The following is a 12,409-nucleotide window of genomic DNA, read 5'->3' on the forward strand; positions in this document are numbered from 1 at the left end:
CATATATATATATATATATATGTATGTATATACACACACACACACACACACACACACACACACACATACAGATGTGTATGTATATATATATATATATCATGGTTTTATTCCGTCACAACCTGAATTTATGAAATGTTAAAACTTTAGTTCTCAGTGCATATCTGGCCACGGTACAAAGTCTAACATAATTAATCGAGGGTTCTTCTGTGCACAGCACGTTTGATGGAATCTACCTAAAAACCTGATCTTTGATCTCAACAAGCCACTGATTTCCTGTTCAAAAGGGGAAGGTGGCTCTATCCTCGGCACCAGACCAAAAATGAACACAACCCCTTCTTACGCAACAGAGTTTAAGATGCCATTATTGAGACACTACTATGGGTTAAAGGGACACTTTAGGATGTTGGCAATGAAGCATGTTATATGCTTCCCCAGAGTCACATGAACTTGTGGTTACCATTTTTGTGTCTCTGCATCAAGTATGAAGGATGTTAGAAGTAGTTTTGCGAGCCAATGCTAACTAGCGTTAGCGCAACGACTGGAAGTCTATGGGTATCTAACTAACAGTTATGCAAATTGCAAAAACATTCAAGTGGTATCCACGAGTTCAACTGACTGGGAAGAAGATAAAGGGCTTCCCAATCCCTTTAACCCTGCAGCCTTAGTCTAAGATACAGTGCTTTCGGAAAGTATTCAGACCCCTTGACTTGTTTCACATTTTATTCAAAAACTTTATTTTATTCTAAAATTGATTCAAATGTTTTTCCCCCCTCATCAATCTACACACAATATCCTATAATGACAAAGCAAAAACAGGTTTATAGACATTTTTGCAAAAACAAAAAACAAACCTGAAATATCACATTTACATACGTATTCAGTCCCTTTACTCAGTACTTTGTTGAAGCACCTTTGGCAGCGATTACAGGCTTGACTCTTCTTGGGTATGACGCTACAAGCTTGGCACACCTGTATTTGGGGGAGTTTCTCCCATTCTGCTCTGCAGATCCTTTCAAGCTCTGTTAGATTGGATGGGGAGCGTCACTGCACAGCTATTTTCAGGTCTCTCCAGAGATGTTGCATCGGGTTCAAGTCCGGGCTCTGGCTGGGCCACTCAAGGACATTCAGAGACCTGCATTGTCTTGGCTGTGTGATTAGGGTCGTAGTCCTGTTGGAAGGTGAACCTCCGCCTGAGTCTGAGGTCCTGAGCCATCTGGAGCAGGTTGTCATCAAGGATCTCTCTGTACTTTGCTCCGTTCATTTTTCCCTTGATCCTGACTAGTCTCCCAGTCCCTGCCTCTGAAAAACATCCCCACAGCATGATGCTGACACCACCATGCTACACCGTAGGGATGGTTCTAGGTTTCCTCCAGAAGTGACGATTGGCATTCAGGCCAAAATAGTTCAATCTTGGTTTCATCAGAGAATCTTGCTTCTCATTGTCTGAGAGTCCTTTTGGTTCCTTTTGGCAAACGCCAAGCAGGCTGTCATGTGCCTTTTACAGAGGAGTGGCTTCCGTCTGGCCACTCTACCATAAAGGCCTGATTGGTGGAGTGCTGCAGAGATGGTTGTACTTCTGGAAGGTTCTTGGTACCCTTCCCCAGATCTTTGCCTCGACACAATCCTGTCTCGGAGCTCTACAGACAATTCATTCGACCTCGTGGCGTGGTTTTTTCTCTGACATGCACTGTCAACATTGGGATCTTATATAGACAGGTGTGTGCCCTTCCAAATCATGTCCAATCAAATGAATTTACCACAAGTGGACTCCAATCAAGTTGTTGAGACATCAAGGACGATCAATGGAAACAGGATGCACCAAAGGGTATGAATACTTATGTAAATAAGGTATCTGTGTTTATATTTAATACATGCGCAAAAATGTCCAAAATCTACTTTTTGCTTTGTCATTATGGGGTATTGATACGGATTTGAAATTATTTAAATCAATTTTAGAACAAGACTGTAAAGTAACAAAATGTGGAAAAAGTCAAGGGGTCTGCATACCTTCGGAATACACTGTATATTTAGCAATTTGCATAACTGTTAGTTAGATACCATAGACTTCCAGTCATTGAGCTAATGGGAGTTAGCATTGGCTCGCGAAACTGCCTCTAACATACTGGACAGTCTCCACAAGCTCATCTGACTCCGGGGGAAGTAGATAAAGAGGCTCATTACCAAAATCTCAGGAGAATGCTTTGCAGGTTCCAACGCTAAGTATACACGAAGCAAACCAAATGCTAGGCTAGAACCAATGGAAAATAATGTGTTTAATAAAAGCTTTTAATATTAATATTTTAATATTGCTTTGTAGTCATTTGCCGTGGTATATCAAAAACAGCGTAGTGATATTTAAAATAGAAAAATGTTATAAAAATTGAAGTAGCGATTTTTGTTCCACAATAGCGACCTGTTTGTGCACAGTGCAGTGTGATTATGCAGTCTTAACTTTCTATAACACAGTACAGCACATGAACGTAAATCGCTTTCACAGAGGCAGGGATGGGCATTAGTTTCGCTTTAAATATAGAACTGAGATACAGAGACAGTCACTCTATAGCTCTGCATACACCCCCAACCAGAAGAGCATTCTACATGCTGAATAATAGAAGAGGAATGTGTGTTTTCTTACCTGGAGCAGCCTGGGCTTCTGTCCATTCGCTGGTCACAAGGGTCTCGATGATCTTGATGTGAGCATCTGGGCTGGACTCACAGCTGATGATGTGAACAAGTGGAAGAAGAGAAGAAAAAAAAGGACGAAATGAAAGTCAAATTGAGTCTGTGATTTTCCAGCCAGCTGACTGGCCCTGCTGCTCTGGTTAATCTGTGCTTGGTCTCTCTCTCTCCCTCTTTCTCTCGGTCTCTAACTGACGGGACTTCAAGCCTGGCTCCTATAATTGCTACATCACAGCTAGCAAATAGAAAAGCTTCCCAACCTAATCCTTTCACAGCCAGTCTGCGAGCGTGCGTGCACCAGTCAGTCAGTCAGTCAGCGAGCGTGCGCCAGTCAGTCAGTCAGTCAGCGAGCGTGCGCCAGTCAGTCAGCGAGCGTGCGCCAGTCAGTCAGCCAGCCTGCGCGTCGTCCAGACAGCGTCAGCCAGACAGCGTCAGCGCGTCAGCCAGACAGCGTCAGCGCGTCAGCCAGACAGCGTCAGCGCGTCAGCCAGACAGCGTCAGTCAGATCTGTCTGCCTGTCTGTCTCTTCCACCCACCTGGCAGCCTGCTGTCTGAAGAGCATCGGGCTGAAGATCTCACCGAGCGTGCGGGAGCTGAGTAGGTTCTTGGGTGCATTGTGACACACCCGGGACCAGTGGCGCAACAGGCAGTGGAAGGTGAGCCAGTACTGGGCCGGAAGGCTGGGTGCGCTGGCGATGTGACGCAGCTGCTGGGCACACTCCTCAGGGCTCTGCACCTCTGTGGGATCAACACACACACACACACACACACACACACACACACACACACACACACACACACACACACACACACACACACACACACACACACACACACACACACACACACACACACACACACGTGTCAGAGAAGAAGGAATGTCACACTGACAAAACCCTTCCAAAAGGTCCCTCAGTTGTAGCTACAGAGGTGTGAGGTGAGCAGGCTTCCCTTCGACCAATGGGCTGGCGGGGGGGGGGAAGAGCTCTGTGTGCAGTAGTCGGGTTTGAAAACCACATTGAGATTGTGTGTGCTCGACAATGAGTGAGGAGTGCAAGATACACTTGCAGATGATTGGCTAGCACTGAAATGTGGGAGATAAACCCTCAGGCTTATTTTAGTTGCTATTAACCACAGATATCCTGTTTCTGGCCGTGTGACAGAACGATAATCCAGCGAGCACTGAAGAACAGAACAAAGGGAGGGAGGGAGAAGGAGAGAACCCACGACAGATGTAGAGATACAGAGAAGGGAGGGACAGAGGTTCAGAAGTCGAGAGACAGAAGGCGAGAGAGAGAGAAACAGACAGACAACCCAAGACAGAGAGAGCGAACCTAAGAAATGGGGGAAGGGAGAAAGAGAGCGATAGAGAAAGGGATAGTGTGTCCTCTCTCTGTGTAAGGGCCAACGGGTGGATATTGACACTAGTTCTAAGTCCTCTGGGTTCCCTCTCCAATCTCAAAGTACAGAGTGTTCCATCGTCCGGCCAATGGAAGATTAGGTTAGGGCTGCTGTGTACCTTTAGGTTGGGGCACGGCCCACTGAAAGCCTATATTCAAATATTCGGCATGATTGCTGAGAGCTAAAACAAATTTCAACCTCTAACCAACATGTTGATTTTGACTCGACACACTTTCGAGTAAAACAGCAAGGAAACACTGGGTGCTATAGAATAATGGTTGTAATCATGTGGTGTATTCTGACGAGAGTGAATGGCAGTGTTTATAGTGTGTGTGTGTGTGTGTGTGTGTGTACCTTGGGCGGTGTGGACCAGCTGAGTGTAAATGGCTGGTAGGATGACAGGCTGGGGAAGGTCCTGCAGGTACCGACTCAGACCATCACACAACATCTGCAGGTCCATCTGGTCCAGGTCTGCTGAGGGAGGATCTGAACACAACACACACATTAGCTCAAGGTCTAACTGCTTTATATATATATATATATATATATAAAAACACACTTTTTTTTAAATAAAAAGAGACGTTGAATTTGGGTGGAAATAAGTGAACAAGATGAATTCCGCTCACCAGTGTCAAAGCACTGTCTGACATCTAGTCCACCACCGGCTGTGAAGGTCCTGTACAGAGTTGGATTGTCCAGACCTACGCCAAATCAAGGAGCACATGATAAGCCACTAGCTAAAATGCAATTACTTTGATTCCTGGAAAGCGCATAGCTGACATGCAATTACTTTGATTCCTAGAAAGTCCATAAAAATCACTATGAAAACTATTCAGATTTAAGTAGAAAAACACATTGAAGGATATATATATATATATATATATCTTTTTAAATGTTTTATTTAACCTTAATTTAACTACGCACGTCAGTAAAGAACAAATTCTTATTTCCAATGACAGCATAGGAACAGTGGGTTAACTGTCTTGTTCAGGGGCAGAAAGACAGATTTTTACCTTGTCAGCTCTGGGATTCGTTCTAGCAACCTATCGGTTACTAGTCTAACGCTCTAACCACTAGGCTACCTGCCTCTAACCACTGGGCTACCTGCCTCTAACCACTAGGCTACCTGCCTCTAACCACTAGGCTACCTGCCTCTAACCACTAGGCTACCTGCCTCTAACCACTAGGCTACCTGCCTCTAACCACTAGGCTACCTGCCTCTAACCACTAGGCTACCTGCCGCCCCAACGAATTGAAATTATGTTGTTGATAAACAAGCAGTGAATCTTCTAGAATGCAAATATAGGCCATTTTCTGTATTAGTCCGGTGTGTACTGGCCAGCTCAGCTCACCTTTCTTCTCAATGGCCTCCAGCAGCCTGGCCAGCATGGGGGGAGCCGTCTCCGGGAGGGAAAACTGCTCCGTCAGGTCCAGTAGGGCTGAGCCTGGAAGACAAGAGAAGAAGAGAGGAATAGTGGTTCAGTATTTTAGTTTCTGTCATTTTCACTTAAAAAGGTCATCTTCAGGATTCAATAGGTAACAACATGGTGAAGGCTAAGAGAAAGACAGACTGGGAGGTTATGAGTTGGAGGTTTAGTTGGGGTCAATTTCATTTAAAACGTATCAGGAAGTGAATTGAAATTCAGTCTTTTTTTATTTTTAAAATCGCCCAACCCTTGTTTAACCAAGCCCTTGTTGGTTATATGCAAGAGTCAATCTCTCCCACCCTCTAACAAGACACAAAGGGGTCCATTTTGGGCCTCCACACTTCAGTTCCACCACCAAGATGGCCTCCATCCCCACCCCTTGCCCTCAGGCAAGCTATTAATATAATAATCCCACTATGCCATGCGTTCACATGGTGGGCAGAGAGCGGCTGTGCCTTTCAAATGGGCAGGAAGGGCGATTTGGGACTGGAGCGCAACTTCAAAAAGGTATAGAGAAGACACCAGACCAAAGGAGTGGTGGAGAGACCAAAAGGCAACCGTGCACAACCGACCGATTCAGGTTAGAGAGGTGCTGAGCAGTAGATACCATTAAGGTTACGCTGGGTTGGACCAAGCAAACACCCAGTGATATGCATGAGGCAAGCCAGGTCTGAGGAAAGCCAGGTCTGAGCCAAGCCAGGTCTAGCCAGGTTTTTTTCTCTTCTTCTCATTAAATCTTAGCATTCAGGTGTGGTGGACATGAAAGGCTCCGGGGGCTGGCACAGATTTTATTTGGATTTGCAAAAAAGGTTATTTTTAAAAAGGGCACTTTTCTGAAAGGGCCAACTGTTCAAAGCTTTGAGTCTGCAGTTTCAAATGCAGACAACCATGAATGGAGACCCTTTTACATTTTCTTTTCCCCCTCTCTCTCTCTACCCTGAAATTGTTTAACTTTTTTGTAAACGGGCATGAAAGTGGGCATCTAGCATTGCCATCTACGGATACACGCCGGTCATTAGCCTGGAAACATTCGCTCCCCCAGGAGGCTGCTTGCTAGGCTAAATAATTATCTGCCATATGTATTGCCATGTCCTCGTTTCACACCGGACACTGTGGAAAAACTCTGTCCGGTTGCGTGTGAACCGACTGGATCAGAAGAGAGAGAGACCTTTAACCACCAAACATGCTCTCCCGTGTAGGCTAGAGACAACTGTCATCTGGAAGACATTACTGTGTGGAACGCGCCACACGGACCAAAAAGAGGAGCGGTTTTCTCAGAAGCAGTGAACTTTGAGCTAATGGAACACCAACGTTTCCCCAAATAGAGAGCTAGACATCCAGTGCCACCTCTGCACAGCATGGAAGTGTAACCTTCCTACCCAGACCGACATCCTACACTGCTGTCCCCCCTTTACTGCCAAAGCCCTACCAGCCTTGGCCTCCCGCTTCTGGGAAACTCACTTCACAATCTGGGGCTAAATTTACACCTGGCCCCATCGCTACAAAAAGTCAATATGCAGGATAAAAAGCACAGCAACGCCAAGACACAATCATGTCCTAGTTCTACATGTATAGCAACATTAAAGCAGTCCTACATTACAGATAAGACTTGATTTACCTTTGTGATAACTACAATAAGATACATTGGGGTTCTTAACAAAAGGAGCAAAGTGAACTACCTAAAGTGAAATGCTAACTCTATGTTCATCTTTACATAGACACACACACTGATTTTAGCACAAATACCATACTTAACTTCTTGTGGATAGGGGGCAGCATTTTCACGTTTGGATGAAAAGCGTGCCCAGAGTAAACTGCCTCCTACTCAGTCCCAGATGCTAATATATGCATATTATTATTAGTATTGGATAGAAAACACTCTGAAGTTTCTAAAACTGTTTGAATCATGTCTGTGACTATAACATAACTTATTTGGCAGGCAAAACCCCGAGGACAAACCATTCAGATTTTTCAATGGGTTTCATTGGGAATCCAGATTTCTAAGGGACCTTCCTGCAGTTCCTATCGCTTCCACTGGATGTCAACAGTCTTTAGAAATTGGTTGAGGTTTTTCCTTTGAGAAATGAAGAAGTAGCCATGTTCAGAATGAGGCTCCAGTGAAGTGTACTGTTTATTAGAGGCGCGTGACCAGAAAGATCATCCCGTCTTCAATTTGATTGATTATTTACATAAAAAAATACCTAAAGTTGTATTACAAAAGTAGTTTGGAAAGTTTGGACAAAGCTTACAGGTAACTTTTGAGATATTTTGTAGTCACGTTGTGCAAGTTGGAATCTGTGTTTTTCTGGATCAAACGCACCAAATAAATGGACATTTTGGATATATATCGACGGAATTAAATCGAACAAAAGGACCATTTGTGATGTTTATGCGACATATTGGAGTGCCAACAGAAGAAGCTTGTCAAAGGTAAGGCATGAATTATATCTTTATTTCTGCGTTTTGTGTCGTGCCGGGAGGGTTGAAATATGATGGTCTGTTTGCTTGTGTGCTATCCCCAGATAATAGCATTGTTTGCTTTCGCCGTAAAGCATTTTTGAAATCTGACACGTTGGCTGGATTCACAACAAGTGTAGCTTTAATTTGGTATATTGAATGTTTGATTTCATGAAAGTTTAATTTTATAGTAATTTATTTGAATTTGGCGCTCTGCATTTTCACTGGATGTTGGCCAGGTGGGACCACATATGCCAGAGAGGTTAAGGCCCCCCCCCCCCCCCCACCACCACCAATCGGTTGCGAGACATTCTGTCAAACCGCAGTACTAGTGTCTGGGGTCGTGTTTATTTACTTTATCCATAGCTGCCCTGTGAAGGGCAGGGGGAGATAGAGTTGCCTCTCGGAACCATCGGGGCAACCTGATAGTTCCAACGCCGACGGGCCGGTGTCGAGTGACAGACAAAATGGCCAAATAAATTGGGCTGATTAGTTGGTGATTAGAACAGATCAAATGGAGACCCACAGAGAGAGAGACCCACAGAGAGAGAACGACACACACACAGACAGAGAGAGAACAACACACACACAGACAGACAGAGAGAGAACGACACACAGACAGAGACAGAGAGAGAACGACACACAGACAGAGACAGAGAGAGAACGACACACACACAGAGACAGAGAGAGAACGACACACACACAGACAGAGAGAGAACGACACACAGACAGAGAGAACGACACACAGAGCGCGTAGCGCACACACACACGCAGAGCGAGAGAGAGACACACACACACAGAGCGAGAGAGAGAGAGAGAGAGACACACACACAGAGCGAGAGAGAGACACACACAGAGCGAGAGAGAGAGACAAACACAGAGCGAGAGAGACAAACACAGAGCGAGAGAGAGAGACAAACACAGAGCGAGAGAGAGAGACAAACACAGAGCGAGAGAGAGAGAGACACGCACACAGAGAGCGAGAGAGAGAGCGAGACACGCACACAGAGAGCGAGAGAGAGAGAGACACGCACACAGAGAGAGCGAGAGAGAGAGAGACACGCACAGAGAGAGCGAGAGAGAGAGAGACACGCACACAGAGAGCGAGAGAGAGAGAGACACACACACACAGAGAGCGAGAGAGAGAGAGACACACACACACACAGAGAGCGAGAGAGAGAGAGACACACACACACACAGAGAGCGAGAGAGAGAGAGACACACACACACAGAGAGCGAGAGAGAGAGAGACACACACACACAGAGAGAGAGAGAGAGAGAGAGAGACACACACACACACAGAGAGAGAGAGAGAGAGAGACACACACACACACAGAGAGCGAGAGAGAGAGAGAGACACACACACAGAGAGAGCGAGAGAGAGAGAGACACACACACACAGAGAGCGAGAGAGAGAGAGACACACACACACAGAGAGCGAGAGAGAGAGAGACACACACACACAGAGAGCGAGAGAGAGAGAGAGACACACACACAGAGAGAGCGAGAGAGAGAGAGAGACACACACACAGAGAGAGCGAGAGAGAGAGAGACACACACACAGAGAGAGCGAGAGAGAGAGAGACACACACACAGAGAGAGCGAGAGAGAGAGAGACACACACACACACACACAGAGAGCGAGAGAGAGAGAGACACACACACACACAGAGAGCGAGAGAGAGAGAGACACACACACACAGAGAGCGAGAGAGAGAGACACACATACACAGAGCGAGAGAGAGAGACACACACACACAGAGAGCGAGAGAGAGAGACACACACACACAGAGAGCGAGAGAGAGAGACACACACACACAGAGAGCGAGAGAGAGAGACACACACACACAGAGAGCGAGAGAGAGAGACACACACACACAGAGAGCGAGAGAGAGAGACACACACACACAGAGAGCGAGAGAGAGAGACACACACACACAGAGAGCGAGAGAGAGAGACACACACAGAGAGCGAGAGAGAGAGACACACACAGAGAGCGAGAGAGAGAGAGCGAGAGAGACACACACAGAGAGCGAGAGAGCGAGAGAGACACACACAGAGAGCGAGAGAGCGAGAGAGAGAGACACACACAGAGCGAGAGAGAGAGAGACACACACACACACACAGAGCGAGAGAGAGAGAGACACACACACACACAGAGCAAGAGAGAGAGAGAGAGAGAGAGAGAGAGACACACAGAGCGCGAGAGAGAGAGAGCGAGAGAGAGAGAGAGCGAGCGAGAGAGCGAGACACACAGAGCGCGAGAGAGAGAGAGCGAGAGCCACAGAGCGAGAGAGAGAGAGCGAGAGCCACAGAGCGAGAGAGAGAGAGCGAGAGCCACAGAGCGAGAGAGAGACACACACACAGTGAGCGAGAGACACAGAGCGAGAGAGAGAGAGCGAGAGAGAGACAGACACACAAACACAGAGCGAGAGAGAGAGAGACACACAAACACAGAGCGAGAGAGAGAGAGACACACAAACAGAGCGAGAGAGACACACAAACAGAGCGAGAGAGAGACAGAGGGGGTGAGAACAAAAGAGAGAGAAAATATTTGCCCCCTTCTCTGGCCCCTTTGCTCTGCGGAAAGCTAACAGGGCATGCAAACATACAGGTAGGGTAAGTCCTTCTGCAGCTTTCACTGCTGTCTCTCCCACAGTTCCCAAAATGTTTTAAATGTTCTCTGCCCGCATTATTACAATGTTTGTGCACATAGCAGAAACCTTCACCCAGGCTTGAGACAATTACTCAAAGGGGCCAGGGAAGTGCAAGTTTATGCAAAGACACACCGCAATAAAATGTTAATGTTTAAGAGTAGCAGCCTACAGCGGAATAGGTTATTCACGAAAGAACAAACTGTTTCCTCCTCTAATTCAGAAACACTTCAAATTCACCCCGGTCTTGCTTTCACTGCAGCGGAGGACTGTGCATCAGACAAACTGTTCTCCCAATCTGAAAAGCTGGCTGCCCTGGCAACTTGAGAAGAGCAAGAGAGTGCTCGACAGAAAGCGAGAGAAAGGGGGGGACCCTTGAACGAGTCTCCACAAGCCTGCGCCTTTGGCAGGCCTCATAACCTCCCAGGCCTCAGTCAGTCAGTCAGTCAACCACAAGTTGAGGCAGTCAACGCAGCTGCCATTGGTGTTGTGATACCCTGCAGGTTTAGGCTAGAGGGGAACAATCTCTCACCAGTTGAAAGGTTTGAACTGCCGGCATGACTGTGGCCAGACGACGGACTGCATCCGGAAGAATAGTATCAGAAAGCTATTGGGTGAAATAGGCAGGTCAGTGTGGCTTATTAGTATACCATGCAGTGGTACATGAGAAACAGGCTATAGAACATGGAGTAGCCTTGAGCTTGGAAAAGTGAGACTATGTCCCCCTCTGCAGAGAGAAAAGAGCAACACATGCACTCAATGAGAGCCAATGAAAAGCCTGTTGCTACACTGGAGGCAAGAATCGAAAGGGGAAAAAACGAAAATAACAATCATTTGGCGCTTTGTGCAAAATAGTTGGTTCAACTGAAGGTTTATAATAAACAAGCAACAATGTACATCTTCACGACTCATTAGCTTCTGCCATGAAATGATCTGACAGATAATGACAAGAAACATTAACATCGCGGCCTATATTAAGAAACATTTTCTGTTTTAGGGACAACATCAATTAATTAAAATCAAAAACATTCCCATTATAATCTAACAAAATAACCAACCTTTGCTTAGCCAGTATGACAAACGTACCAGGGTAATTTAACAATGGGCAAAGCGGGAGGTGTCTGCAAGTCCACTTTAAAAACAGATAGAGCTAGCAGGAGTGACATATTAGATTTAGTGGGAGCCACAGTATTAAATATGGGCTGTGGCATCAGCAGCAATAAGTCCCCTTTGGAACAATATATTACTCCACGAGCTCTCAACATGAGGCTGGCTTTCACGACACCCATGCATTTTATTGACATTTGGCTATTCCGCCAAATCTCTCCCTCGGTCCTTCCCTCTCTCCACATCTAGTCTTTCTCCTTCATTCCTTCTTTCGCTACCTCTCCCTCACAGCACCCACCTCCTCTCTCTCTCTCTCTTTTTACACCCCCCCCCCTCCCTCTCCGTCTCTCTAACCTGTGGCTAATCCTGCTGGCAGACATGCTACGCCTCCAGGAAGAACATTTGCCAATTCAGACTCCAGTCTCGGGAGGCGATCAAGTAATGAAAAGCACATGTGAGCCCTCTCACGCACACAGGGCCCATAAAAACAGGCGTTTTACTGGAATGGAGCAGGGCCAAGCGCAGTATGGTGAAGCATTAAAAAGAGAAATTCAATTACAATGTGGATAGATTTTATTGTTGCCCTCAAATTAAGTTCTGTACATGTTTTTGTTGTTCCGTTGAACAGCGCGTGATTTTAGAGAGGTTGTGTTTGCTGTTGACTGTGATCAGCTCTCATTTGGAC

General features: G+C 46.2%; 1 protein-coding gene across 1 annotated transcript in view; it reads right to left on the bottom strand.

The window, feature by feature from the left end:
• Positions 1-12,409, bottom strand: part of LOC139552196 (phosphatidylinositol 3-kinase regulatory subunit alpha-like) — a 39,583-nt gene that overhangs the window by 12,535 nt on the left and 14,639 nt on the right. Inside the window, exons 3-7 of the mRNA XM_071363664.1 lie at positions 5,433-5,525; positions 4,707-4,781; positions 4,435-4,566; positions 3,216-3,417; positions 2,636-2,718 (exon numbers count right to left, since the gene is read on the bottom strand). Of these exons, the coding sequence (XP_071219765.1) occupies positions 2,636-2,718; positions 3,216-3,417; positions 4,435-4,566; positions 4,707-4,781; positions 5,433-5,525 (585 nt within the window). The remainder of the gene's footprint in view (positions 1-2,635; positions 2,719-3,215; positions 3,418-4,434; positions 4,567-4,706; positions 4,782-5,432; positions 5,526-12,409) is intronic.

Source organism: Salvelinus alpinus, chromosome 24, assembly GCF_045679555.1.
Source record: "Salvelinus alpinus chromosome 24, SLU_Salpinus.1, whole genome shotgun sequence".
In the NCBI taxonomy this organism is placed as follows: Eukaryota; Metazoa; Chordata; class Actinopteri; order Salmoniformes; family Salmonidae; genus Salvelinus; species Salvelinus alpinus.